Here is a 25,877-nt window from a genome sequence, read left to right on the forward strand (position 1 = left end):
TGCCTGTATCTACTTTTGTCTCCTTAAAGTCTAGCTTTTACGGTTCGGTAGCTTATAAAAACTTAGTTCTGGGTTTTTTCGCTTGTTTACTGTACACTTTGTCACACAGCAGCTTTTAGACATTGTTCTGTTTTTGTTAAGTCAGAAATGACAAGGAGGCAGCTTACCGCAATAGAAAGTCAATGGAGAGGGTTGCATTGTTGTATTTCATCTTCATAAATGTAAAGTTACTGACTGTATGCCAAATAGGAAAGCTATGATAACTGCACTACTAATGAAAAAAATATGGTTTCCTTATAAAGATTACCGCCTGTTCATTCTAGAAGGTGACGCTTTTATTTTTATTTAATTATATAAATATATAAATTGAAGTCTTTGTTTAATATTATTTAGTTTGCTATATTATTTCCTCTTTGTATATCTTATGTATCCTTGGTATATTTTTATGTTCAATAAAAATAAGGTTGCATTGTTTCCCCCGGTGTGGGCGTGGCCTAAATGTGAGTTTGTCTGTGAGACAACTATACAGAGAGAGATTGCTTCCCCAAAGGCAAAATGGTAAGATGTACTGTAGTATAGCCATATCTACGAGCAGCCATTTTTAACACAACCCACCCAAACGAGCTGAGAAAGCGGCGCTGCGCAGACAGTTTGGCGTATGACAATAAAGTATCGCGAGAAGCTGCGCTTTCGAACCGCTTTCGCGATAGTTTGATATCACACGCCGATCGCTCCTTGCAGCGCGCAAGAACACACTTCAGTTGCCTTCACGGATTCAGTGTGCGTTCGTGCGTGCGTGCTGTTGACATGGTAAATATTTTACATTCATCGTCATTATTATCACTCTTTGACTTTGGCATTAGGCTTATGTTACAATGCAGAGATACGTGCTTATGATATACTACGGTGATGAAATGCTGCACATGCGACGCATGTTTGTTAACTTTGTTTCATTGTTGCAGCTACATTATAAGAATGCTACGTTCTAATACACTAACGTCGATCCAAAGTTATAAACTCTTTATAATGAAATACGTTTTATTATATATTATTTGTAGCATAATACTATTACTATGGTAAAATAACTTCCACCAGGGCAACTGTTACGTGCATTAGGCTACGTAAGTTTACTTAGTTCCCGCACAGACTTGTTAAGTTTCCTTTAGCGTTGTTTGACGTTTGTCTCTGCAGGAATATTTTACCTTTAGCTCACATAGAGATTTAGTAATAAAGCATTTCATGGAAAAGTTTCACTTGTGGTGAGACAGTCAGTGGTCGTTTCCGCCGATTATTCGCTTCATCCTGTAACACAAAGACTTCTGCTATGCGTGATATATATATGTAGAGTTTGGTTCCAAAATGAGATAACTCTGTTTTTAAAACTTTTCAAAAATCAAGTTTTGTATTGTGCATTCCAATTAATATCAATCAAATTGCAGTTGGTTTGTTTTGACTTGAGCCATAATAAATAAAAAAATACAGCTAACTAACACAATAAAACATGATAACAATAAAAACATGAATTTTGTTTTTCATTTTGGAACCAAACTCTTCATATGCTAATATCAATGTAAACCATACATTTGTAGTAAAACCATTTGTAGCCAAAAACATGAATACTACACCTTTACTATAATAAAACGGTTATTTTGCTGAGGGTGCAGTCATTATAAATTATTATATAAAACATAATATAGAATTATTAGCCTTAGAGAAAATGTTTTCATAATATTCAACACTCAGGGTTTTTCCTGGCTCAAAATGAGGCGGAGGTGGTGCCATCCTGATCTTGTACACACATGTAGGCCTACCTTATGTGGCTTTATTAAAGTGACTTCGAGTTTGACATATTAAAAGTTCTAATAAAATTAGATAAAAATGCAATTATTAAGTTACATAAAACATTACTTTTATTCAACCAAACATAAATGTTTTTTTTTTATAAATTTGATTTTTTTAAATCATTTTCTACTAACTTTTCAGCCCACAATAGCCAACTGACTAACCAGTCTTTCTAAATGAGCAAAGCTCATTCACATCTTTCATTCTCTGTGGTTCATTTTAAATGATTCAAGGATCTCTTATATTCGCTAGTGACTGAAAAGTTCAATAGTTTAAATGAATCGGTTCAATTGAGTCATTCGTGTGCGAGTCGTTCTGAACGCAATGTGCGTTCATACTGGCGAACTCGCTGTGTACAGTATACGCTGATTCAACGATCCAACTGCACAGCTAAAGACATTACAACAGGGCTCTAGAGTGCGACCAATTTGGTCGCACATGCGACCTAATTTCTCAATGGTGCGACTAAAAAAAATCTGAGGTCGCACCGGTGCGACCAGCCGTTCGAGGGGGAAAAAAGTCTCTGCGAAAGTCTCCCTGTGGTTCAACAACAGACACATTAGGCCCATATCGTGGTCTAAACCAATTAGAGATAGTGAAGGGCGGACCCCCTCTGATTGGCCGTGGTCCAGATATTCCTGTACGTGTGTGTACGTTTGAAAATGCTGTGCTGCAGTCGGACGGGGTGAGTAGCCTATAGGCCCGTCAGATAAACAGAGTGGATGTAGCCGCGGATGATGAGAGAAGATGAAAAGAACGATTGACAACTTTTTCGTTAAGAATGTTAAGTTAAGGCCTGACCGTCCGAAAATCATTACCAATGCTCTGACACGCTAGACTGCGACTAAATGGTCTCATTTTGCGACTATTTTTCCTGCCTGTTTTTCTTAATGGTCGCACCGGTGCGACTGTCAAACTGATCAATATATAATTTTTGCGTATTATAAATTTAATGCGCAGAAATGTTATATTGCGCAAGCGGCGCATTCAGTCACTCATTTTCGTCTCCCCTCCTTCAACCATTCCCTTATCTATCAGTGCCCCGCCCCCAAAGACGTAATTCGCGGGTTACGGGTAAGAGGCGAAGGACCGAAAGAGCAGACGAGTGAAGCGCTCAATCTTGCAACTTAAATATGCAGAATACAAGATTTTCCCCTGCTAAGGTACAAAACAGCAAAGATAACAAAATGTGTTGCAAGTATTGTATGCATGTGAAGCTAATGCAGGAAACGTGTTTAAACTTTATGCACTAAACTATTGTATAAAGATCTCTAACAATACTGCAAAGCATACAAAACGTTATACATCACGCTAAATACTATTTATTTGTGAGTCGCTATTGATAGAAGCCAAACGTGTATCAATGCAGCTTTCATGAAGAATAATCACTAAAAGCCTTCAGGTCTTGCGGGTTGTTTGAGATGCGCGCGCCCAAAGAGTCAGAGCACAAAATACTAAACGGAGTTCTCTTTCACACATTCTTACTCTGAAACGGACATATTAACACAAAATAACCTAAAAATTCCCATATTAACAAGAAACCTTGTAAAGGTATTCAGTTTGTTTCGTGACCAAACAGTTGGGAAACAAAACACGTGTTCCAGTATATTGCGCGAGCTCTTAAAGGGGCAGCAGCGTAATAAAGATCTCTGTTTATAATGTTCATCAAACAACAACGGACGGGCCCAAAAACACTCACTGATATTAAAGGAATTGTGTTCTCTTATAGGAGTCGTTCACAACAAATAAAGGAAGAAAGTAGCTTTAAGAAAGATGTGCTTTAAATATGGTAAAGTGTTGAAAGAGAGTTTACATATACAATAAAAATAATTAAATCATAAACAATGATTTGTATTAATTTCTAATTGATTTATTAATGTATTAAACACATTTTAATGAAGTTTTAGTGATTATTTTTTCTTACCTCACCCCACGACTCTGGTGCTATCAAATTAAGGGCTGGTAACTTGGTAGCACCAGTGCCACCTCTCTCAAGTGTTAGTCTAGAGCCCTGCTTTCTTGTAGAATTGTGCTTCAAATAAAAAACTTTATGTTGACCAGATTGTTCGTTAATCATTTACAAGTCAATATTGCCTATATGGACAGCGATTAAAAAAAAAAGTGAACTTGTAAATCTGCGGTGTTACATGCGATGCGGTCGAAAATTTGGGTGCACCTAACTTTTGTGCTGGTGCACCTAAGAAAAAAAGTTAGGCGCACCAGTGCAACCAGTGCAAAAAGTTAGTCTAGAGCCCTGTACAATGATGTACGTCATGTTAATTTAATAAATTTCAAGAAATTAAACGTACTTGGATGCAAAACAAACAGCCGTGAAACACAGGCTGGCTCTTGTTCTGCAACTCTTTTTAGCGCCTCAGTGTTCTGATAACGAAACAGCGCCTCCACTGTGGTGTAATGTCGCAACTGCAGTTACAAATTACAGTCTGATAAATGCACGCAGCATTTCTTGTGAAGACTCACAACATAATTTTGGCTAGAGCCAGAGGCGGCACGACATTTGACGGAGGCGGCCGCCTCCAATTTCTCTATGCAGGAAAAAACCTGTTCAACACTAATGTGTGACTACTGTGTACTTTTCAAAAGAATGTTGCCTGCAATAAGTGACAGTGTTGTTTTTCTACATAAACAGGGATGATTCACACAAGCAACAAAGATGAGTGATGACATTTTTGAGGTCCCTGAAGGGACTGAATATCGTTACTTGGTTCAGGACGAGGGACAGGAAGAGATCCAGTACGTCCGACGCCACTATGTCAGTCCATTCCTGGTGGTATCACGCAGGTGTATGTTCCTCATCGGCTGCGGCGTGCTGGCCCTCCTCGCCCTCGCCGGATACCTGGCTTACGTGGCCGGGACCCTCCCTCGGGGATTCGCAGAGGTGGAGACGGATTGTGGATGGCTGCGTGGGCAATGGAAATACGGGGCGTATTCTTTCAAGGGCATCCCATATGCCGTGCCACCTGTGGGCCAACACCGTTGGCGCCCCCCGGAAGACCTTCTGGAGGCGGGGAAGTGTTGGAACGGCATGTACGATGCCACCCGGTTCCTCAGCACGTGCGCACAAGTGCAGCCTTTACGTAAATATGGGAAAGTTATGGGGCAAGAAGACTGTCTGCATCTTAACGTGTGGACGCCGAGCCTTCATCCAGCCAAACCCTTGCCCGTCATGGTGTGGATCCACGGGGGGTACCTTCATATGCTGAGCGGCCATGAAAGAGGCTACTCGCCCACTGAAGAGCTGGCGGCGCGCACGCAGACAGTGTTCGTCAGTATGAATTACAGGCTCAATGCATTTGGTTTCATGGCCCTTGAGGTGCTGAGGGAAGGTTCTGCCACCAACTCTTCAGGTTAGTTCACAGAGATCTGTCCTCGTGTTAGATCTGTCTAGGTTACTCGAGGCTGCTGTCTGTCTCTACTCCTTCATTAACTTTGGGCTCGTCAAAAGCACCCATGAAACGTTCCATCAAGTTGATGCCTCGGCATATTGAAATTCATCTAGAAACTTCATCTCAGATGCTGTTTTTACAGACATGGAGCTTCAGATCATTTGTTCATTTACTGGTATGTTTCTGTTTGCTGTCAAAGGAAATTATGGCTTCATGGACCAGATCCAAGCCCTTCAATGGGTCCAGAGGAATATCCACAACTTTGGTGGGGATGCAGAAAGGGTTACCATATTTGGTCAAAGCTCAGGTAAAAGATATGCTGTGTTTATAAATAGGGCCATGCTAACTTTGAAAAGTGAAAAAGCGAGAGGACAAAATAATGAATGGATGAAAAGTAATGATTATCTTTTATAAATGTGTATGGAAAGAAAATTGATAAGAATGTAAACATCTCCATGCAGACTTTTGTGTTGTGTTGTGTTGTGTTGTATGTAATTAATTATACAGGGGGCACAAACAGTATCTGGACCCCTGAATGTGCTGTTTAAAGTGACAGTTAACCTAAAAATAAAACTGTCATCATTTACTCATTTCAAACCTGTATGACTTTCTTCCGCAGAACACAAAAGAAGATATTTTGAAGAATGTTGTTAACTGGTCCCCATTCACTTGCATTGGTTTTGTGTCCATACAATAGAAGTGAATGGGGTCCAGTGCTGTTCGGTTACCAACTTTCTTCAAAATATCTTCTTTTGTGTTCTGCGGAAGAGAGAAAGTCATACAGGTTTGAAATAAGTAAATGATGACAGAATTTTAATTTTTTGGTGAACTATCAACTCAACTTTTATGTATATAGCGCTTTTTACAATTTTCATTGTTACAAAGCAGCTGTACATGAAAACATGTTAACTATAAGCAATACATTAAATAACATAAACGCACTGACACACACACTAACGCACACCAAAACACACATCCATCACACGGACGGATACACACACAAACACACATGTTTTATTGGGACATTCCATAGACTTCCATTGATTATATATCAGTCTTATGATATATTCTCCCCTACCCCAACACCTAAACCTAATAATCACACAAACCTTTCTGCATTTTTTAATTTTCAATAAATATTCTTTATGATTTATAAGTCGTTTTCCCTCATGGGGACCTAAAAAATGTCCCCACAAGGTCAAAATCTACTGGTATTACTATCTTTGTGGTGACATTAGGTCCCCACACAGTGATGAATACCAGTACACACACACACACATCGAGAGAGACAGAAGATAAAAGAAGAGGTAATATCACTTTAAGTTGCGTTATAGGTTGTTATTTAACAAAATAACCATCCAAGTGGCATCAACAAACAGTGACATTTTCACATATTTAATTAAATGAACTTTAAATCGAATTAAAAGTAAAAATCATGTAAAAACGTGACCTATTTCATTGGAAAATTAAACGACATTTCATTAAGCTATGATAGTTGCCTTTATATTTAAAACAACTTCAGTGTATTATGCATGTTATTTTTGACAGCCATCAATTTTATGATATTTAAACGATGTGAAACAGATGGATTGTAAGGAAATCATTTCATTCGCCGGAAAGTATTTATGCCCACAAATGTTATGTCAATGTTTTTAGTTCTTATATTCCAGCCAGCCAGTCATTTTTGATGGACGTTTCTGCAATCTGTAATAAAAAAAACTTTATCCATCAGTATGGTAATGATCTCTTTCTGTGTGGTCACAAGGAGGTACATCCGTTTGGACCCTGATGATGTCACCACTGGCCAAAGGTCTGTTCCATCAGGCCATCGACATGAGCGGCTCGTACATTTATAACGCTTCCCTGGAATCGGCCGAAAGAGACAACTTAAAATTCCTGAAGAACACCGGCTGCAAGGATGCCGTCTGCCTGAGAGCTCTGAACATCACTCAAGTCCTTCAGGTGAGAAATTTATGGCCAAACTCGTAACCTTCCACAGCGAGGCAGCAGAGGAGTCATGGCTGACTAGCATCAGCCTCAACCTGCTGGCCTTCTCATCTTTTTAATAAATCATCAAACCTCAAGCGCCTGCCACGTCTGACCGCTGAACGCTCAATGAATTCACGATGAAAATTGGGGATCAGAAGACGTCCTGCAGGTTTAAGTGTTGTAAATGCTAGTCAGATACACGAGGAATGGATTTTGTGGCTGAAATAATGTATCGTCTGTGACTCAGGCAGTTCCGTGGCAGGAGTACCCGTCCTGGGCAGCTGATGATCTCACCGATCTTCCAGTGAAGGGGAGATTTGTCGGCCCGGTTGCTGTAGTTGATGGCCATGTTCTCCGTGAGCCTCCGTTTCAGTCGTGGAAGAAGAAGAATGGAATCTATAATGATGTTCCTTTTGTTGTTGGCACAACAGAACAAGAAACTGACTTTAGGTAAACTGCTGCTGCTATTTAAGATGATCAACAATGTAATACATGAAAATAAGAAAAACGGTTCGTGCAGATATTTCAACTTGTGAAGTAATGACAGTCAATGTGAATTTTCTGAACTCTAGTCCTCCTTACGAAAACATCTCAACGTGGACTTGGGGCGACTATCGGTGGTTTGTAACAGGTAAGGTGCTCCTAAATGACATGTACACAATAAAACATTAATGAGTATTTACATATTATTTTCTCAAACCATTCTTTGTTCCTCCGTTACTCAGAGAAATTGACTCTTTTTGGAGAGGCTGTGACCAGTCGGGCCCTGAAGCTGTATGGTAGTTCAGCACCATGCCCGACCTCTGACCGATGTCCAGAGAGACTCTACACCACCATGACCTCTGACATGAGGGTCACCTGCCCCAATAATGACCTGGCTAAAAGAGCTGCAGGTTCAGATTTGTTTTTTTTTGTCAAATAATAATGAGTGGATTTTGTTGTTATTATTATCCATTTTAACCCTTTCATGCATAGAGGTCACTACGGTGGATCGACAGCAGTGCATCATTCTGTACACTGTGACATCTTTAGATGTCCTCTCAAGTGGAAGATTTTTACGTCTAAGAGTAATTAAAGCGAACCGATGTTGTCATAATTTATGCATGAAAGGATTCATATATAGTCATGTGAACTCGTAGTAACCTGTTAATAATATGACATATTTCTCTATGGTTAGTTGTAATAGAAATATTTTCATTGATGTTCATTTGTATTCCAGGAGCTTTAAAAAGCCCAGTGTACCGCTATCTTGTGACTTACACGCCATCACGACAAGTGAACGCCTCCAGCTGGCTCCCATTCCCCAGTCGCTTTGCCTTTCATCTTCTGGACAGCCTGGCCTTCTTCGGGAGTCTTGAAATGGTGATGGGAACTCTGTCACCTGCTGACATTAACTTCCAGGAAGTGGTCACCAAATATTTCCTCCATTTTGCCAAAGAAGGTAAGGAATGACCTAAATGATCTATTTTACATATATACTAAATCATGTCTGTTTACTAAGCAAGTCTACATGTTTGAATATTTTGTACTAAGCTTATATATAAATAATATATTTGTTTATTTATTTATTTAGTTAGTCCATTAGTTAGTTATTTATAGTTATAATTTTGTAATTTGTATTACAATTTGTTTTTTTAATATTTGACGAGTTTATTTGCAAAAACAGATAACTCCGTTTTCAGAAATCATGTTTTTTATTGTTATCATGTTTAAATTGTGTTGTATTATGTTGGTTAGCTGTGAGTTATTATTACTATTAATTAGAATAACAATTTAATTTATATTATTTGAAATGCACAATAAAAAACATGATTTTTGAAAATTGTATCTGTTTTTGCTTGGGCTGTCAAACAATTAATTGCAATTAATCGAATTCAGAGTGTTAACATAATATATGTCTGTGTATTGTGCATATTAATTTTGTATTTATATACATACATACATATATTTAAGAAAAATATACAATTTATAAAAGATTAATATGCGTTTATATATCATTTCAATTGTTGGTAAATATAAATAAATACATATAAACATTTCCTAAATATCTATACATGTACTGTGTGTATGTGTTTGTATTTATAAATACAAAATAAATATGCACAGTACACAGATATATATTATGTAAACACAAACTTTTATTCTGGATCCGATTAATCGCAATTAATGGTTTGACATCCCTGAGTAGTTTTTAAGTATTTGTGATTTTTTTCAAGTAATGTTTCACTTTTTAGCTTGGCAAAGTCTTGTCCATAATATTCTTAAACCACACATATCCTGACAGGTAAGATGCCAGAGGAGTGGTCTGAATATCCCTCACACACTGCAGTTCTGGGGAAGAACGTTTCCTTCACAATGAGTTACTCTGGCCAGCGGTGTGACCTGTGGGAGGAGAACGGCTTCTACTCATACGCCTGGATGAACTGAACCACATAATCATCTGAGTTATCGACCCGTCCAGCACACCTTCCTCTGTCTGTGTCACATGAGCGAAGCTTGATTGTGTGATTATGTTGAAGTATTGATACACTGTAAAAGACTTTTCTGAGCAGGGAACGCATTTGCTTGCAGTTATTTGCACCTTGAGGAAAATACATTCCCATAGGAAAGGAAAGTGACAAATGAGATCTCCTTAATATGTAAACATATGAAATTGTTTCTCCTACACAGCAACGAGATGAAGTGGATCTTTCGAATGGGAAAAACCACTAATCTCACATGTGTATCCTCTAGAGAGGAGATCTCAAGATCAAGAATGACTCAAACTGTGCTCAGGTTTGCCATAGTCGGCAATGGAAAGAAAAAAAAACAAGTTATTTTTCCAAAACCTGTATGTGACTCTTTCTTCTGTGGAGCACAAAAGAAGATATTTTGAGAAATGTCTCAGTATTTCTGTGTCCATACAATGGAAGTCAATGGGGGTAAATGTTGTTTGGTTACCGACACCGACATTCTTCAAAACAGCTTCTTTTGTGTTCTGCAGAAGAAGGTTTGGAATGACATGAGGGTGAGTAGATGATGACTATGATGATTTCCATTGTCTCCTGATCTATAAATGTGCAATATTGTGACCAGTGAGATTTATAACTCAGTTACTTTAGCTACAAAACTGAGACAGAAATTGAACGGAATTAACTTTATTTGGGTTATTCCTGGGTTGTTACACTAATCAGCACTATAACTATTCAATACATAAATGACTAAATATATGGGCACTTTGCTTCTAAACCTGCTATTCTTTGTTTCATTAAGTAAATCTAAAGCTTTAACACAAGAAGAAAGGGACACGTTTAGCATCCGCACTGGCACATAATGCGTCTCTCTGATCACCACCTCTCAATTTAACTACCATACAAATAACACTGGAGGACGGCTTACATATTGATCTTTTGTTTGTATGGTAATGTCGAAGATCCTCGCAATTGATGTAATAACTAAAGGTGGTTTTTATGTGCATTTATTTATCTGTGATCAAAGGGTCTTTTAGGGAGTCTCTGGCATCGAGACAATTGAACGCTGTCAAGCTAAATTTCATCCACGGTCAGTCGATTCACAGTCTGTCGTACAGCTCGGTTCTTCAGCTGAAGCGCTGAATGAAGAGGTCACAGACTACTTTGCCCCTTTACAACAGCATGAAAGGTGTGTGTTGAATAAGGAGCACATTAAAGCCACAACCCACCGATACGGAGACTTTTCTAAGGTTTGCCAGGCCGGGCCTCTGCTCATTTCATTTTTATAAGGGTTCAAGGGTCAGCGTCTGTACCACTTTGTACTCTGAATTGCAGTTTCTTTACCACTCATTTGTTTGCACTTTAAATGTCATGGATTGATTACACAAGTCTTGAATCAAAGTGTGGGGATTTTAATCTTTATTCACACAGTTCTCAATAGATTCTTCTCAACAGGCTACAATAAATAGCTTTTTAATCCAGGCGGCTGTCGGGTTGATGTTCTTTATCGTCAAATTTAGGGATACAACTGGACAGGCAGACAATGTACGAGGAGTATTAAAACAAAAGAATATTCCAAGATGTCATCGTACAACCCCAAACAAGGACAAGCTGTATTGTTTGAATGCATGTACTAGGAAACAGTATTGCACATGCACACTGCCTGACTACACTAAAACTGGTCAATTTGAAATAAAAAATGGCTGTTGACTGTTTTTTTACTCAATTAAATATATACTTCAATTTGATTCATGTCTGAAGTGAAGTGTGTAGCAAATGTGAGCACTAGTAACAACTGTTTTCAAACACTCCCTCTTCATCCACAGATGATATAATGTCAATGTTAAATGTGGCCGGGTCACAACTTAATCAGACTGTAGATCCATTTGGTACCACAAAATAAATTACACGCTTAAATTAACAACTGTAAATCTCAAATCAGTTTGGGTTGTGCCTCTTGAAAATTTTGGGAATGCTGGGATTGATAACATTCAGCACCAGTGTCTTCTACCTGTGCTGGCATGCAAAACAAACACGGTTGTTTAAATTCACCTCTCCAACAAAAACCACAATAGCGATGAATTCCCAGGTAACACCGCTGCATCCAAGAGCTGGTCATTGACATGCCAGGACATATTGCACAATATTAACGTTATTTTAACATCACTTAAAAATAAACTTTAGGTCGTCTTATGCAAAGAGGAACTATACCTGTCACCCATAACCATAGTCGCTAAATGTAAAGTCATGTTGTTAAAAAAACTAAAAGAACGCTTGGGTGCAAAATGTATAAATATACCATATGGGGATCACATGTTTACCGAATGCATCGTTAAAATACAAAAAAAGCCATGAGAACACGTTAGAGCTAACAAATATGCAGTTATACATTTAATTCCAGGAAGAATACTTTTCAAATAAAAAACTATTTGAAATCAAAGACCAAACATGGCGTAGAAAACAGGATTGTTGGGTAAAACAGCGAGCACCGCGGTTGTAAACTTTACACTCTTTCCCAGTGCTCCTGTTATCTGAAAATAAAACACGTCTTCAAAATAAACATTAAAATACTGTCAGCAAAGAATGTGTACAGTGGTCAGGAGAGAAACAGGCGCTCCCATGCCTTCGTCTTCCTCTTATGTTTTTAGGTAAGACAGACAGACCAGATCCAATCAGCAGTGAGGTGTATCCTGTTTGATGTAACGTCCATATCAGTCTAATGCAGTTCTGTCAGTAAGAGCCATAGCGATCCTGAAACACACGATATATGAAAATCAGACACATATGAAATCAGACATGTGGTGTAGTGTGTGATGTCAGGTGCATTCACCTGAATGGTGTTCATAACCCCGTTAGCCAGCACTGCCATCTTCCCAGCGACCGTCTTCACACCTTGCTTGAACTGGGCAATGTCTGGACCAGAGGGAAGCACGCCGTCAAAACCTGATGATCCTACAGGTAAACAGAAACAAACAGAGTCAACGTTATACTTTTACATCATATTTTTGGTCATGCGAGTCATTTACACATTCGAATGAAGCTTATCCGTGGTTTACCTGAGGAACGGTCGCTGCCGTCACCAAACAGATCAGCAGAGCTGATGGAGGTGCTTCCAGACATGCCCTCCAGACGAGTCTTTGCCTCATACTAGTAAAGATAAAAAAAATCCTTAGAATGGAGTTGTGCCAAATGCAATAAATTGCTCTATGACAATGTAATGATTTTTGGCTCTCTTAGCCCCACGGTACCTCCGGGTTGCTCTCGCGGCCAAAGAACATGTCGGATGAGATGGCTTTAGCGTTGGAGAACTTCTGTCGGGCTTCGCTGGACTCTGCGACTGGCACAGAGACCTCATGCTTCCGTCGGCTAGGCAACCTGAGAGGGCACATCATAAGCCCGGTACAAATCGATCGACTCCAAATTGAACAAGATTCACGATCGCAGAATGACAAACCTTTCGCCAATCGGCTGGATGCTCGAGATGGTGACCTCGCTGTCTTTAGGCTCGTCCTTCTCCAGAGCCCAGGAGGAGAAAGCTGATCCGGTATCACTGTCCCACCGTGACCCAAAGCTGTCTCCTGATGTGAAAGGGTTATCCTTGTACCTGAAATGACAAAGAATGATTGGCATGCTTAATTCTATGTCACTCACAGATCTTATAAAATACACAACTTCCAATGACAAACATACTTTGGTGGTCCAGAGGCAAACCCCGGCTCATCAAACATGTCCAGCTTGGTGCGGGTGGAGGATTTGACCCCCACCGGGGTCTCCTGCTCGATCACCTGCATCTCGGCCATCACGGAGTGAGACACGGCACTGGAGGTGAATCAAGGGTGCCAAAAGAGCGTCAGATCGCTTAAGGTCAACTTTACAATTTCAAGACAGGAAAATTAACATAACATACGCACTTATAACATACAACATGTAACATACAACCCAGCACTTATTAAAAGGTGAAAGTGATGTCACACACAGGGTGATAAGGTTTTGAGTTTATTCATTTGCCAATGATGTCATGCAGAGTGACGTAATAAAGGTGACTGTGTCTTTACCTCCGGTTGCCGAATCCCATGCCCAACCTCTCCGCCTGCTCTTTTTTCTTCTCCTCCATGTTCTTGAGTTTCTTTTCTTCCATCTTTCTGTCGATCTCCAGCTCTTTGTAGGCCAGTCTCATAGAGGTCACTCTGTGAATAACAGGGGAACATGACGATTACATCTGACTGCAGCATCAGAAGAGCCGAGGTTTGACCATTCAATCATTCACAGGGATGTGACTCACATGGACTCCTCGGCTTGTTTCTTGGACTCGGCAGCCTGTTCCTCTCGCATCTTCTCGGTCAGATGGGCCTGTTTCTCCACCTCGCTGAAGCTCTTGCTGCTCACTTTCTGGGCACCAAGACCCTTTTTAGCTCCAAGCTGATGAAAAAACAGATATGACTTATCTTTATTGTTAAGCTCTACTTAACACATCTAATAACGCTGACATGGACAAATAAAACCAGATTTAAATTATTGCACTGGATTTTTTCTTTGCCTGGAGCAGGACAGCGTCTAATGAATATTATGTGTTGTAAGCCTGACACCTACTGGTAAAAGCTGAGTATTGCAGGATCAGAAATCCAGGAGGTGACTGCCAGCTGTTAACTTACCCCTTTCTTTGCTGTGGTTGGCTTTTTCTTTCCAATGATGGAGGGTTTCACTTCTGCAAACAAAGTCAGAAAAACGCATTATTGTAGACTAGAGAATATAGTCACGTTTAGATCATTAGTGCATTGTGAGGGAGGAATCATCACTATGCCAGCAAAGCTGGAGGGAGGCAAGAGATCACACAAACATTCAGATTATGAAAGCAAGAGAGGTGATGATATGCAATTTGCTGGTTGGTTGCGGGTGGGTTTGGGGGAGGGACGTTCTCACACACGGCATTTGATTGGACAAAAATTGGTGAAGTGCAAGATGAATCATCTGTACTTTGTTTATTGGTCTTTTCCGAAGACACTGGATTAAACCCGGAATGTCCAGACAATTGCAGTTCAATGCTTAAAGTCGTCCCAGTTAAATCAAACCTTCAGATTAAACAAAAGCCCAGTATGTTTCAAACCTTCATTAAATGATTGTATCTACAGTAACGGCAGGCATAGAAGGTGACCAGCTTTGCGGTGATATTAAAAGAGGAATGGGTGAAAGCGGCACACACGCTCCAATCAGGTGTCAGTCAAGCGCAGAACCATGCTACAACTTTCCCATCAGCCAAAAGGCAACCAGCCGTTTCAAAATAACTCACGATCATCTTTAGGAGTTTGTGACTCTTCAGATGCCAATCTCATTGAGTTCTCTACATTAACAGAACAGACAGAGGCATTACTGAGAATAGAAGCCCCGACAGATAGACCACAGCTGATTTCTTTCATAATGATGCTTATAGAAATTTCCTGGCAGGTCCTTGTGCTTGACTTGTTCATGGGACACATTAACATCTCAATAAGATGAAAAAGAAAAAATATGGGGATGTTGTGATGATGACAACGACATGCATTCCGTCTGACCGCTCTCTCTTTCACGCACAACTGGGGTAAACACACACCTATTGTGCCTTTAGAACTCGTGCTCAGGCCTTCAATGCTCGGACCCTCTTCAGGCTCTGGATCACATGGACATGAAGATTTTAAATCAGATTAACTAACAACAGAAGTATTTGCATGACAGAGACAATGTGTTTGTTTAAATGAGCATGTGCTGAGATGTGGAGAAGTTTCCGCACGGGTACTCGCGGTCTCAGAATTCTTAGGAGTGTTCTGCTCCAGTTGAGGGGTGATTGTTACGGCTCCGTTCTGATCAGTTAGGGAGGGTGATGCCATGTCCCAGCTGTTGGCAGGCTGCAGGTACAATAACAGAAAAGTTTACATTTTCCACAATCTCTCTGTCTTTATAATGCAATAAAAATGTGGTTTCGCCACCGTCCCCTTAAAACTCTAGCTGACCCTTTTTGAATGCAAAATGCATAACGGTGTTCCTATAAAGTTACTGAATAATATTTAGACAAGTAATTATCATAATCATTTTTGCAGCCTAATTTCAATAGATGGTCTTTGTGGGCCGTTGAGGAAAAATAGAACAGAAAACCTAGTTTTTTTATGATACGACCCCTTTAAACATAAAACCAGGTGTTTACAAGAATACCACAGTCACGCCGCTTGTGTCCTACCTGTGTGTGCTCATCAAAAAAGTCAGTCTCTTTCTTCTCTGAAGGTGATGGTTGAGCACAGCCCGGTTTGTCAATCCACAGCTGATGAAAAAACAACAAGAGATGTGATAAAGCTCAAGGTTTTGAATGCAGCGCCGCAGACACTGGATGTCCGAGAGGATTACATGACCTGCCAGTGTGGGAAAGTAAAGCGAAGAACACTGCTGTAACGTGGAGTTTGCTCAATGACACTCCAGTTCAAAGTTTAGATGATATCAAAAACACGTGGCATTACACAATATGTGTCATGAACTGCAATGCCAAAAAACTGTAAACAAAATATTTTAAAATATTTTGATTCCAAAAAAGTAAAAAAAACTGAACAAATGCACAGGGAGGTTTGTATACTCACATCAGTGCCATATTTGGAGAGCGCGGCGTTGGCGAACTGCCGAATCTTCTCTCTGTACATCTGAGCCGCACGACTGTTATATTTTGCATTGGTGTCGTTGGTGGTACAGCCGTGCTGATGGAAAAACGCCATCTGTGCCGAAATAACCAATGTTGATGTACTGTTGATGCTGTATTTGAAGTGGGGCAGCAATGTAAAATGTTGAACTTATAATGCATGCTATCATGGGGCAGGTAAGAGGAAGAACTAACCGCGTTGGCATTTCCTCCAACCTGCATACATCTCAGCTGAAACCAGCTCCAGTTGGAATCCAGCTCGGTGGATCTAAAAAGAGTTATTACGGTAAATTAGTATTACAGATTATAATAGAGGAGTAAACAACACACCCAGACAATAACAGATAATTGACATGTGCAATTCCGATAAGTGGCAACATTTTAAACAACAAGAAAGACCTGTTGTGTTTCCAAATTCCATAATGTCGTGTAGGAATGACAACCTTGACAGATATTCACGTGGCATCATAATATAACAAAAGTGAATAGAGAGACATACAGACCTGATGAAGCTTAAGTGCACTCCCAATGAGCGATGAATCCCAGAACAGTCAATGCACAGAAACACGCCATATGGAATACTAGCCCAACTCGGATTCTTAGCAGCACAGTCAAAGCAAGCCTAAGAAAACATCACAGAATTATCTAAATATACCTTTAGCATTTTCATATGGTTTCTGGATACGGTCTGTATATTTCACTAACACCGAGCAATTTTGTCCAAGTTAAATATAAATAAAAGACATATGTTGGTTTCAGAAGCTTTACTTTCCTTTTTTATAATTGTAATATAACATCATTTTACAGGATTTCAATGAGGTTTCAGCGGCAACAACAACAAACTTTACGTGTCCCAAAGGTAACTTCCGGTAGACCTCCGCAAAGAATCAATAACTGTTGAGTTGTTTTAATTTAATACGATTAATATTCTAGAAATGATTCATATAAATTAAATGTAAAATAAATTGTTATGTTATTATAACCAAACACACCGGAAGTTAACTTCGGTCCAGGCGCGTGCGTCCGACAACACCGTTTATTAAAAGCCTAAAATGCGCCTGAAGACTTCAGATAGACAGATGCTATTTTAAAACCATCTGGTCCCAACATGTTCATGACCCTAATCTGGTACAAAAGTATATACTTTCTGTAGACTGAGAATATTTAAGCATACTAATAACATACGTTAACTAGTATACGTCAGTATCAAACATTATTTAATGTTAAACAAATAAACAGTCTAAAGTACATTCTCATTTGAAAATATTCAATGAAAACAGACAGGAAACAAAGTTCAAACTATATGCGTTATCTAACAATGACATAGTGAAATATACATTCACAAATATGTATACATAAATGAACATCTTTGGTCTGTTTAGGGAGGCAAGTCAGAACGTTTGAAAGAGACGTTATCTCCAGTACATTATTACAGGATGAGTAATGTTCCAGCGTCACTGCGTCATTCTCACATAATAAACAATACCGGTAAACAGGAACATCACTCGTTGCTTACAATACAGCGGTTTAAGCCCCAACAGTAGGTTCATATATTCTTAAGAGTTGTGTGCTCTATTGTTTTGACGCGTGATGTTGGCTGTAATGTATCATTATACAGATGAAACAGACAGGCCCCATCACCCGGGTTTACGGGCAGACAAATGACACGTAATCCCATTTAAAACACATATCCTCATGTCTCAAAATAGGTTATAATGATAACTAATACGGTCACTGATATATCGGAGTAGGATTTCTTGTGTTACCTTGTTTGTGGGAACGGAGCGTAGTCGCTTAAAAATGGTGAGAATTTCTGTCTTGTTCGGTTCCGACGCCATCTTGCCAACTGAGCAGAGTAAACACAGAAACCACAGAGAACATTAAAAGACACACGACGGAAAATGTATTTTACAAGTTAAAAGTCCCAATGAGTTTTAAATATTAATATAACCGCACATGTTAAATAAACATATTATTATTATATTATTACAAAATACTATTACACTGTGTAATATCGGTAGTTATTTATGTTATTACAGGCAGAGTTCGAGTTTGCATAAACTTACAACAACACATACATAATAAACGTCATAGGGGCTTTAAAAACATTAATTGGCTTACGAAATGTGAAGTTATTCAATAAAACATTCGTATATTAAACAGAGCAGGAAGGAATTTTTTAACAATCTGTATTTATAAATAAAAAAATATTTAGACACCGATTGCAACCGTCGATCACATGACAAGGTGGGATATCCACCGACCGGAAGTTGCGACACTTCCTCAGTTCCTCACAGTGGCACTGACGTGTCTGATAGTGGATTTTGAAAGCAGGTACAGCAGTTAGCACTACGCACATTATCTCCATAAGCCCAGGGGGACCGCGGAGCTCATATTTATTTTTTACACGTGTTTTTAACCGTCAGTGTTTGTTCTGTTCCTCGTAGTTTCGGGTTCATCGGTGTTTGGCAGAGATGCTGGACTTCTTCGCCATCTTCAGTAAGGGGGGGATCGTGTTGTGGTGTTTTCAGGGAGCCGGGGTCACGGAATCCTTCACCGGGCCTGTCAACGCTCTCATCCGCTCCGTCATCCTCCAGGTGAGACACGCCGGACGTGTCGTAAGATCAGTTACACATCAGTAATGCATTGCAGATCGTAACGTTAGATCAGCTGTAGGCTGACAGATGTCATGTGGCCCAGCAAACACACTTGTTTGAGTATGATGGTGTAGGTTACTATGGAATCTGTGATACATTATATATGAATAATGAAATAAAATACATTAGATGGTGTTTGAGGTGGAGTTTCAGGTGCTTTTTTTCTTTTTTGGAGTTTCAGGTGTACTTGTTGTGCAGTCATGTGTATTGCGTCATACTACATATGCTAGATTGGAGTTTTTACAACAGGCTGTGGATTAAAGTTTACTTATCATGAAAATAATAATAATTATTCATTATTATAAGGAAAATAATTATAAAATGTCATAAGGACAGTAATTATAAAATAACGTGAAGGTGTTGTTATTATGAATTTTTTTACGTTTATTATTACCGTGTGTGTGCAGCAATAGTTGCTGGTAATGTTGCTGTTTATTTTGCTAGTTAAAAAAAATAGAGTAGAACATTTCAAGTTACATTAAATAAAGAAAAGTTGCAGAGAAAAAATACATGGTAATATATTTATTAGGTTTAATGTAAAACTTTGTAAAATCCATATTTAAAAGGGATAGTTCATTCAAAAATAAAAGTCATGTCATCATTTACTCACCCTTGTGATGTTCAACTCCCGAATGCTTTCTTTTTTTTGTGGGACCAAGTCTGAGATTTTGACTGCCTTTTTAGGCTTCAAAATGATGCAAATTGCTATAAAGCCTCTATGAGACTCGTCCTGTATATGTGACCCTGGGCCACAAAAAGATTTATACATCATCCGAAAGCTGAATAAATAAGCTTTCCACTGATGTATGGTTAGAATAGGACAATATTTGGTCGAGAGACAACTATTTGATAAATTCTATAAAAAGTATTTAGACTTGTTTTGTGGTCCAGGGTCACATATTTCATGTCCGAAAGGCATACCAAAGGATTTGTGGGAAATTAATTATATTATGGTAGTCTTAAATAATGCCAAAATGTTGTCTTTCAGATTGTCGTAGTTTGTCGTGAGTATTTGCAAGTGAATGTTTTTTGGCTTTTGTTTTGCAGGAGAGGAGTGGAAATAACTCCTTTACTCACAATGCCCTCAGTCTTAAATACAAGCTGGACAATGAGTTTGAACTTGTGTTTGTGGTGAGTGTTTACTGTTCGTCTCACTGTCAATACATGAAGAGAAGCTGATTCATCATTGCATGACTGATCGAGTGGCTCTGTTCCTTTAGGTGGGTTTTCAAAAGATCCTGACGCTGACGTATGTGGACAAGTTTATAGATGACGTCCAGCTTCACTTTAGAGATCGATACAAGAATAAGCTTGAGCAGAGAGGTGCCCTGAAGTTCCTGCTCCATAACTTTGAGTTTGGAGATGACTTCCACCAACTCCTAAAGTAAGTCTCTGGAAGACAACTAGTATTTCTTCCATACATGTTCTTTTTTTGTACATATACGTTATACATATTCACATGCAGTTAAAGTGATAGTTCACCCAAAAATGGAAGTTTTGTCATCATTTACTCGCCCTCTTGTCATTGTCATTGAACGTTGGTAACCGAACAGCACTGGCCCCCATTGCCTTCTATTGTATGGACCCAAAACCAATGCAAGTGAATGGGGGCCAGTTAACATTTTTCAAAATATCTTCTTTTGTGTTCTGCGGAAGAACAAAAGTCATAGAGGTTTGAAATGACAAGAGGATGATTAAGTAATGACAGAATTTTTATTTTTGGTTGAACTATCACTTGCAAATAGCTTGCAAAACTTATGGTCTGCAGTTGCAAGTTGCAAGAAACTAATTAGAATAAATATATGATAAAATAAAAGTTTTGCCCTGCTCGATATGCTTTATAATAAACAATAAAATCTAAACAGAAATGTAACCATCACTCTGTGGGATTTTAAAATTGTAGGCATCGTAATTTGGGATTTGTTTGTGTGTTGTTTTAGGGAGGCGGAGGAGGGCAGCAGAGCCAAGGCCCCCGCATCTATGAGGACTTTCAATGAGTCTCAGAAGTCCCAGAAAACTGTGAAGTCTATGATTGAGACAAAAGATGGAGATAAAAGCAAAGAGCAAGGTGGCAAGAAATCCAAAAACGCCAAAAAAGAAGGTGAGGCATCAGATTATTACTGAGTAACGTATTACAGTCTGTTCAAGTTCCAAATGTTTTTCTGCGTTTTATTTGTCAGTTGAAACGAGGGTTGATCAGCCTAAAGCTGCCCCCCAGACCGCCTCGAAAAAGACCGTGGAGAACGGAATCGAGGCTCTGACCCAAGAGGAGATTATTGAGAAGAACCGTGCCAAGTTCATCAGCAAGCAGTTAGGTGGAGGAAAACCAGAAAAGACCAGGTGTGAGACTTTATACACCTCTTGCATTGCAAACGAAGGCCTACATTCAAACCTATAAATGACAAATTATTACGAAAGTTCATTTTTGTTCCCCACAAGATGTCAAGTCGTGGTTACAATTAGCCGGTTTGCTCACAGACTGCAATTTCAACACCTGATCGTAATTTAGTTTTCACAGTAAGTCGTCCCCTAAACCCCAGAAGCCAAAGGGGAAGGTGAACCGTGTGTGGGACATGGGTGGAAAAAACACTGGAGAGCTGGACTACAGTGGAACCAACGGCGACAACTCCAGTGATGCACAAAACCAAGACAAGGAAACCCCAGTTGAACCAGTATGTAACCATTAAAAACGCTTTAGAATAAAAACGCCATCATAATTTCACTCTCATGTCATTCGAAACCTGTATGTGACTCTATCTTTGGTGAAACACAAAAGAAGATCTTCTGAGAAATGTCTCAGTGGTTTTGTGTATTTTCTTCAAAATGTCTTCTTTTGTGTTCTGCAGAAGGAAGAAAGTCATACATTAATGTTAATTAATAACATTAAACTTTGATCTCTCTGGCAGCTGATCCAGGTGGATTCAATGAAAGGTGACCTACGAGGGGTAGATTATGAGTCCTCAGATGAAGAGGATGACGATGAAGAAGAGGAGGAGGAGGAGGAGGAGGAGGAGGAGGAGGAGGAGGAGAAGGAGAAGGAGAAGGAGGAGGAGGAGAAGGAGAGAGTTGTGGTGGCAAACACTAACAAGAAGGGGTAATTTATTTCTTTACCTTCTATAATGTATCGTTCCAACACCGCCTCAATAATGAAACCTCCAGATAAAGTTTGGATCATTTATCTTGGTGCATTTGTGTTTTTAAGGGCTAAGAAGGGTTTTGGGGGAATGTTTGGGATGCTGAAAGGTCTGGTGGGATCTAAGAATCTGTCTCAGGAGGACATGATGCCAGTACTCGACAAGATGAGAGACCATCTCATCGGTATGACGTCACACTTCTATTATATTTTTGTGGTACAAATTTGAAACGGTGTGTGTGGTTGCCTATTTCATCGATTGAAAAGTAGGTTTTTGTATACTTTTATAGCAAACAGCACAATATTCAACCACTGTTTTATTTTAAGCCAAGAATGTAGCAGCTGAAATATCCTCCCGGCTCTGTGATTCCGTGGCCAAAAAACTGGAAGGCAAAGTCATGGGCACTTTCACCAGTGAGTACACCACACATCTTCTTCATCCTTATAAATCATCACTTTTTTGTCTAAATCTCTCTCATTTCATCTCCAGCTGTGGCCTCTACGGTAAAGCAATCGCTGCAGGACTCGCTGGTGCAGATCTTGCAGCCCAAGCGTCGCGTGGACATCTTGAGGGACGTGCTGGATGCTCGTTCCCAGCGCAAACCTTTCGTCATCACCTTTTGTGGGGTGAACGGCGTCGGGAAGTCCACCAACCTCGCCAAGGTCGACCGCTGAACGCAGACTCATTTTTCGGTTGTTAAATGAATCATCCTTAGCATCGTGTGACGGTTTTTTTGGTACAGATCTCCTATTGGCTGATCGAGAACGGCATCACGGTGCTCATCGCCGCCTGTGACACCTTCCGTGCGGGTGCCGTGGAGCAGCTGAGGACTCATCAGCGCCGTCTGAACTCGCTGCACCCTCCTGAGAAACACGGAGGGCGGTCTGCCGTCGAGCTCTTTGAAAAGGGCTACGGCAAAGATGCGGCCGGGATCGCCATGGAAGCCATCGCCTTCGGTAACCGCTCGCGTTATTTTGAGTGGTTGAATGCTTGCTTTAGAGATTAATGGTTAACATGTCTCATTATTCGATGGTGTCCGCAGCTCGTAACCAGGGCTTTGATGTAGTGCTGATCGACACAGCTGGCCGTATGCAGGATAACGCCCCTCTCATGACTGCGCTGGCTAAATTGATAGCGGTCAATAATCCAGACCTGGTTCTGTTTGTGGGAGAAGCACTGGTGGGCAACGAGGCCGTGGATCAGCTGGTGGGTTTCGCACGGCACTGTTTTAGCTCTAGTGTAATGTCAGAAATGGCCAATAATAGATTTATGTCAAGTTTCTACCAATATCTTTTGGGCTTGTTTGTTTAGGGCCATGTTGAAAACAATGCTAATTGATAAAACAGTTTAAATAAAAAATAATATATAAGAACTTAGCAGTGGTGTAATTTATTTAGTAGGTTACGATCCAGTTTTATATGTACTGTACAAAAATTCACCTAAACTAGAAACTAACGAAATCAAGCAGTCGCTTACATTGAGATTTTAGTATTGCGTTGGTCATCACCGCTTAATATTCAAAGTAAATTCTGTGAACTTCCTCTCAACAGACCAGACCAATTAAAGACAACGATCTTTCATGCAAATTCTACCTGTTCTACCTACATGCACTAGAAAAGCAGTGTATTCTACACAACCGGTCAAAAGTTTTAGAAAAAGATCAAATCGTTATTAAAACTCATTACTTTTGACCAGTAGAAACACCTAACATATTACATTTTTAATGTGTGAATATTGCTAGTAAATAAATGAAATTGAATTTCTTGTTGTAGGTTAAATTTAATCAAGCGCTGGCTGATCATTCCAAGACTGACAAACCCAGACTGATTGATGGCATCGTTCTTACCAAATTTGACACCATCGATGACAAGGTAACAAAAGATCCAGAAATCAATCCTTCATATACTGTACACAGCTTCATTTCATATGCTGAGATGGATCACACAATCCATGCATTTTAAATACTTCTTTTTTTTATATTTCATTTTAAAACCCATTACATTACACAAGGATTTACAACTTTGTTTAAGTTGTTTAAAGGGATAGTTTGCCCCAAATTGACTCAACCTCTTGTCATTTCAAACCCGTATGACTTAAGATATTTTAAAGAACGTTGGTAACCAACCAACAGTGATACCCATTGACTTGCATTGGTTTTATGTCCATACAATAGAAGTAAATGGATACCGCCGTTGTTCGGTTACAAACATTCTACAAAATATCGTCATTTGTGTTTTGCAGAAGAAAGTCATACAGGTTTAAAATGACATGAGGGTGAGTAAATGATAAAGGAACTCAGTAGCTCACTTGCTCCATGAAAGATCCATAATAATCAAGTCATTTCTATCTGGTTAAGGAGAAAAACGGGTTATTCAGATGTTTTCCATGTTCTCTTTAGGTTGGCGCTGCCATCTCCATGACCTACATCACGGGTCAGCCCATCGTGTTTGTGGGCACCGGGCAGACGTACAGTGATCTGCGCAGCCTCAACGCCAGGGCCGTGGTCAGCGCTCTCATGAAGGCCTGAGCAGCACACGTGCTAATCTACACAGCAGAGCTTCAGAGCCGCTTCTGGAGGTCAAGCAACTTCCACGATTTTGCTGCAAACTAGATCTTGTGACCCCGACTCAGCTTACCTTGAATGCAGTCATGCCTACTTGTCGATGTGTTTTTTTGCTGTCCCACACATTTAAATAACTGAAATTCAGTTCACATCATTTCCTAGTAAGGATCCTTATTGTGTTTTGTCAGAAAAGTGTTTGTAATTCAATTGAACGAGTAGCATTCGCCTCGATCTCGCCTCTGGACCAACCTCAGTGTACTTCTTTTGATTGACATGCAACGTAGCCAATCAGAAAAGCAGCGATTTCATACAGATCTGTCCATTTCGTCACTCAGAGGAGCTTCTTCTGAGCTCCACACTATCTGTGAAGTGATAAAAGAGGAAAGTATTTTCTCACTTTCCCATTTCAGTTCTTATCGCTGTACTCAGCTCCCACCCGGATGAACAGAAACGGGGCGGGATTCATGTTATAAGAGATATCATATATTCTAAATGTATTTTGTCTACTTTTAATTTGATTACTGTATGTAAATGAGATTTGCAAGACAGTCTGCACCCCGAACTGTTGTTTTCATGAATTCACTACCATAGTGCCTCAGCTCGATCCCATGATGCACTGCTCCCGAAACAGGGATGTGTTCTGTTTGTCCTGACACTTTATTTCGTTACAAATGCTGCCTTTTCTTATTCTTCCCACACATACAATGATCTTTTTCATTGTTGCTTTTGAGACGTCATGTCTCTGGATATGAAAGGTGTTTGGTAAAAGCGTGAAGATCAATGTCTGCCAAGAAGTCATACACTTATTTTAGAAGGCCAAATGGTCTCTTTTCCCCCTCTCTTATTTATGATGTCCTAAACCCGTCTATATTCACCAGAAATATGGCCGTCTTGATTTCTCAATGCTTTGCATACCATGTCAAAGCCCTACAAAAGAACTTTTCATTTTCAGGTTCGGTTGTTTTAGAAGTCTGTTCTTATTTCTCCTGCACATCGGGTTAATTTGCGCTAGCACAAAGGCAAGACTGGAATGCTACATAGAAGGGATACGTTGTATGAGAATGTGTAATATTTCCTAAATAAAGCTGCTATAATAGCCTGTAATTTGTCATGTTTTGTGCTAATAGTCTGTTTTAGCAATAAGACGCCCTAAATAAGAAAATATTTTGGTCCTTGAAAA

At 39.7% G+C, this 25,877-nt stretch overlaps 3 protein-coding genes across 4 annotated transcripts; 2 read left to right on the forward strand and 1 right to left on the reverse strand.

Moving 5' to 3' along the window:
• The first annotated feature begins 730 nt into the window (after positions 1–730).
• si:ch211-71n6.4 (para-nitrobenzyl esterase) lies at positions 731–9,885 on the forward strand. Its single transcript, XM_057348154.1, has 9 exons — positions 731–810; positions 4,493–5,210; positions 5,449–5,556; positions 7,015–7,211; positions 7,486–7,688; positions 7,811–7,869; positions 7,964–8,131; positions 8,458–8,679; positions 9,523–9,885. The coding sequence occupies exons 2-9, from the start codon at positions 4,517–4,519 to the stop codon at positions 9,663–9,665; spliced, it is 1,794 nt and encodes a 597-aa protein (XP_057204137.1). The 5' UTR covers positions 731–810; positions 4,493–4,516; the 3' UTR covers positions 9,666–9,885.
• Positions 9,886–10,054: 169 nt separating this feature from the next.
• Positions 10,055–18,210, reverse strand: arfgap2 (ADP-ribosylation factor GTPase activating protein 2). Of its 2 annotated transcripts, XM_057348155.1 has the most exons (17): positions 18,110–18,210; positions 16,847–16,965; positions 16,539–16,611; positions 16,288–16,419; positions 15,897–15,977; positions 15,453–15,567; positions 15,276–15,332; positions 14,976–15,026; positions 14,341–14,393; positions 13,971–14,107; positions 13,744–13,875; positions 13,379–13,507; positions 13,143–13,292; positions 12,937–13,063; positions 12,745–12,835; positions 12,519–12,640; positions 10,055–12,439 (listed from the first exon to the last, which is right to left on the reverse strand). In XM_057348155.1, exons 1-17 carry the CDS (start codon positions 18,179–18,181, stop codon positions 12,419–12,421), a joined length of 1,662 nt encoding a protein of 553 aa, XP_057204138.1. In that variant the 5' UTR covers positions 18,182–18,210; the 3' UTR covers positions 10,055–12,418. The 2 variants fall into 2 exon arrangements, with proteins under 2 accessions (XP_057204138.1, XP_057204139.1); XM_057348156.1 differs by lacking the exon at positions 14,976–15,026.
• A 389-nt stretch (positions 18,211–18,599) lies between these two features.
• Positions 18,600–25,795, forward strand: srpra (SRP receptor subunit alpha). Its single transcript, XM_057347972.1, has 15 exons — positions 18,600–18,677; positions 18,791–18,940; positions 20,048–20,131; positions 20,221–20,384; positions 20,941–21,101; positions 21,181–21,340; positions 21,510–21,672; positions 21,907–22,094; positions 22,203–22,318; positions 22,461–22,547; positions 22,624–22,796; positions 22,877–23,090; positions 23,177–23,340; positions 23,907–24,005; positions 24,533–25,795. The coding sequence occupies exons 2-15, from the start codon at positions 18,818–18,820 to the stop codon at positions 24,659–24,661; spliced, it is 2,025 nt and encodes a 674-aa protein (XP_057203955.1). The 5' UTR covers positions 18,600–18,677; positions 18,791–18,817; the 3' UTR covers positions 24,662–25,795.
• Positions 25,796–25,877: the final 82 nt, after the last annotated feature.

Source organism: Triplophysa rosa, linkage group LG12, assembly GCF_024868665.1.
Source record: "Triplophysa rosa linkage group LG12, Trosa_1v2, whole genome shotgun sequence".
Lineage (NCBI taxonomy): Eukaryota > Metazoa > Chordata > Actinopteri > Cypriniformes > Nemacheilidae > Triplophysa > Triplophysa rosa.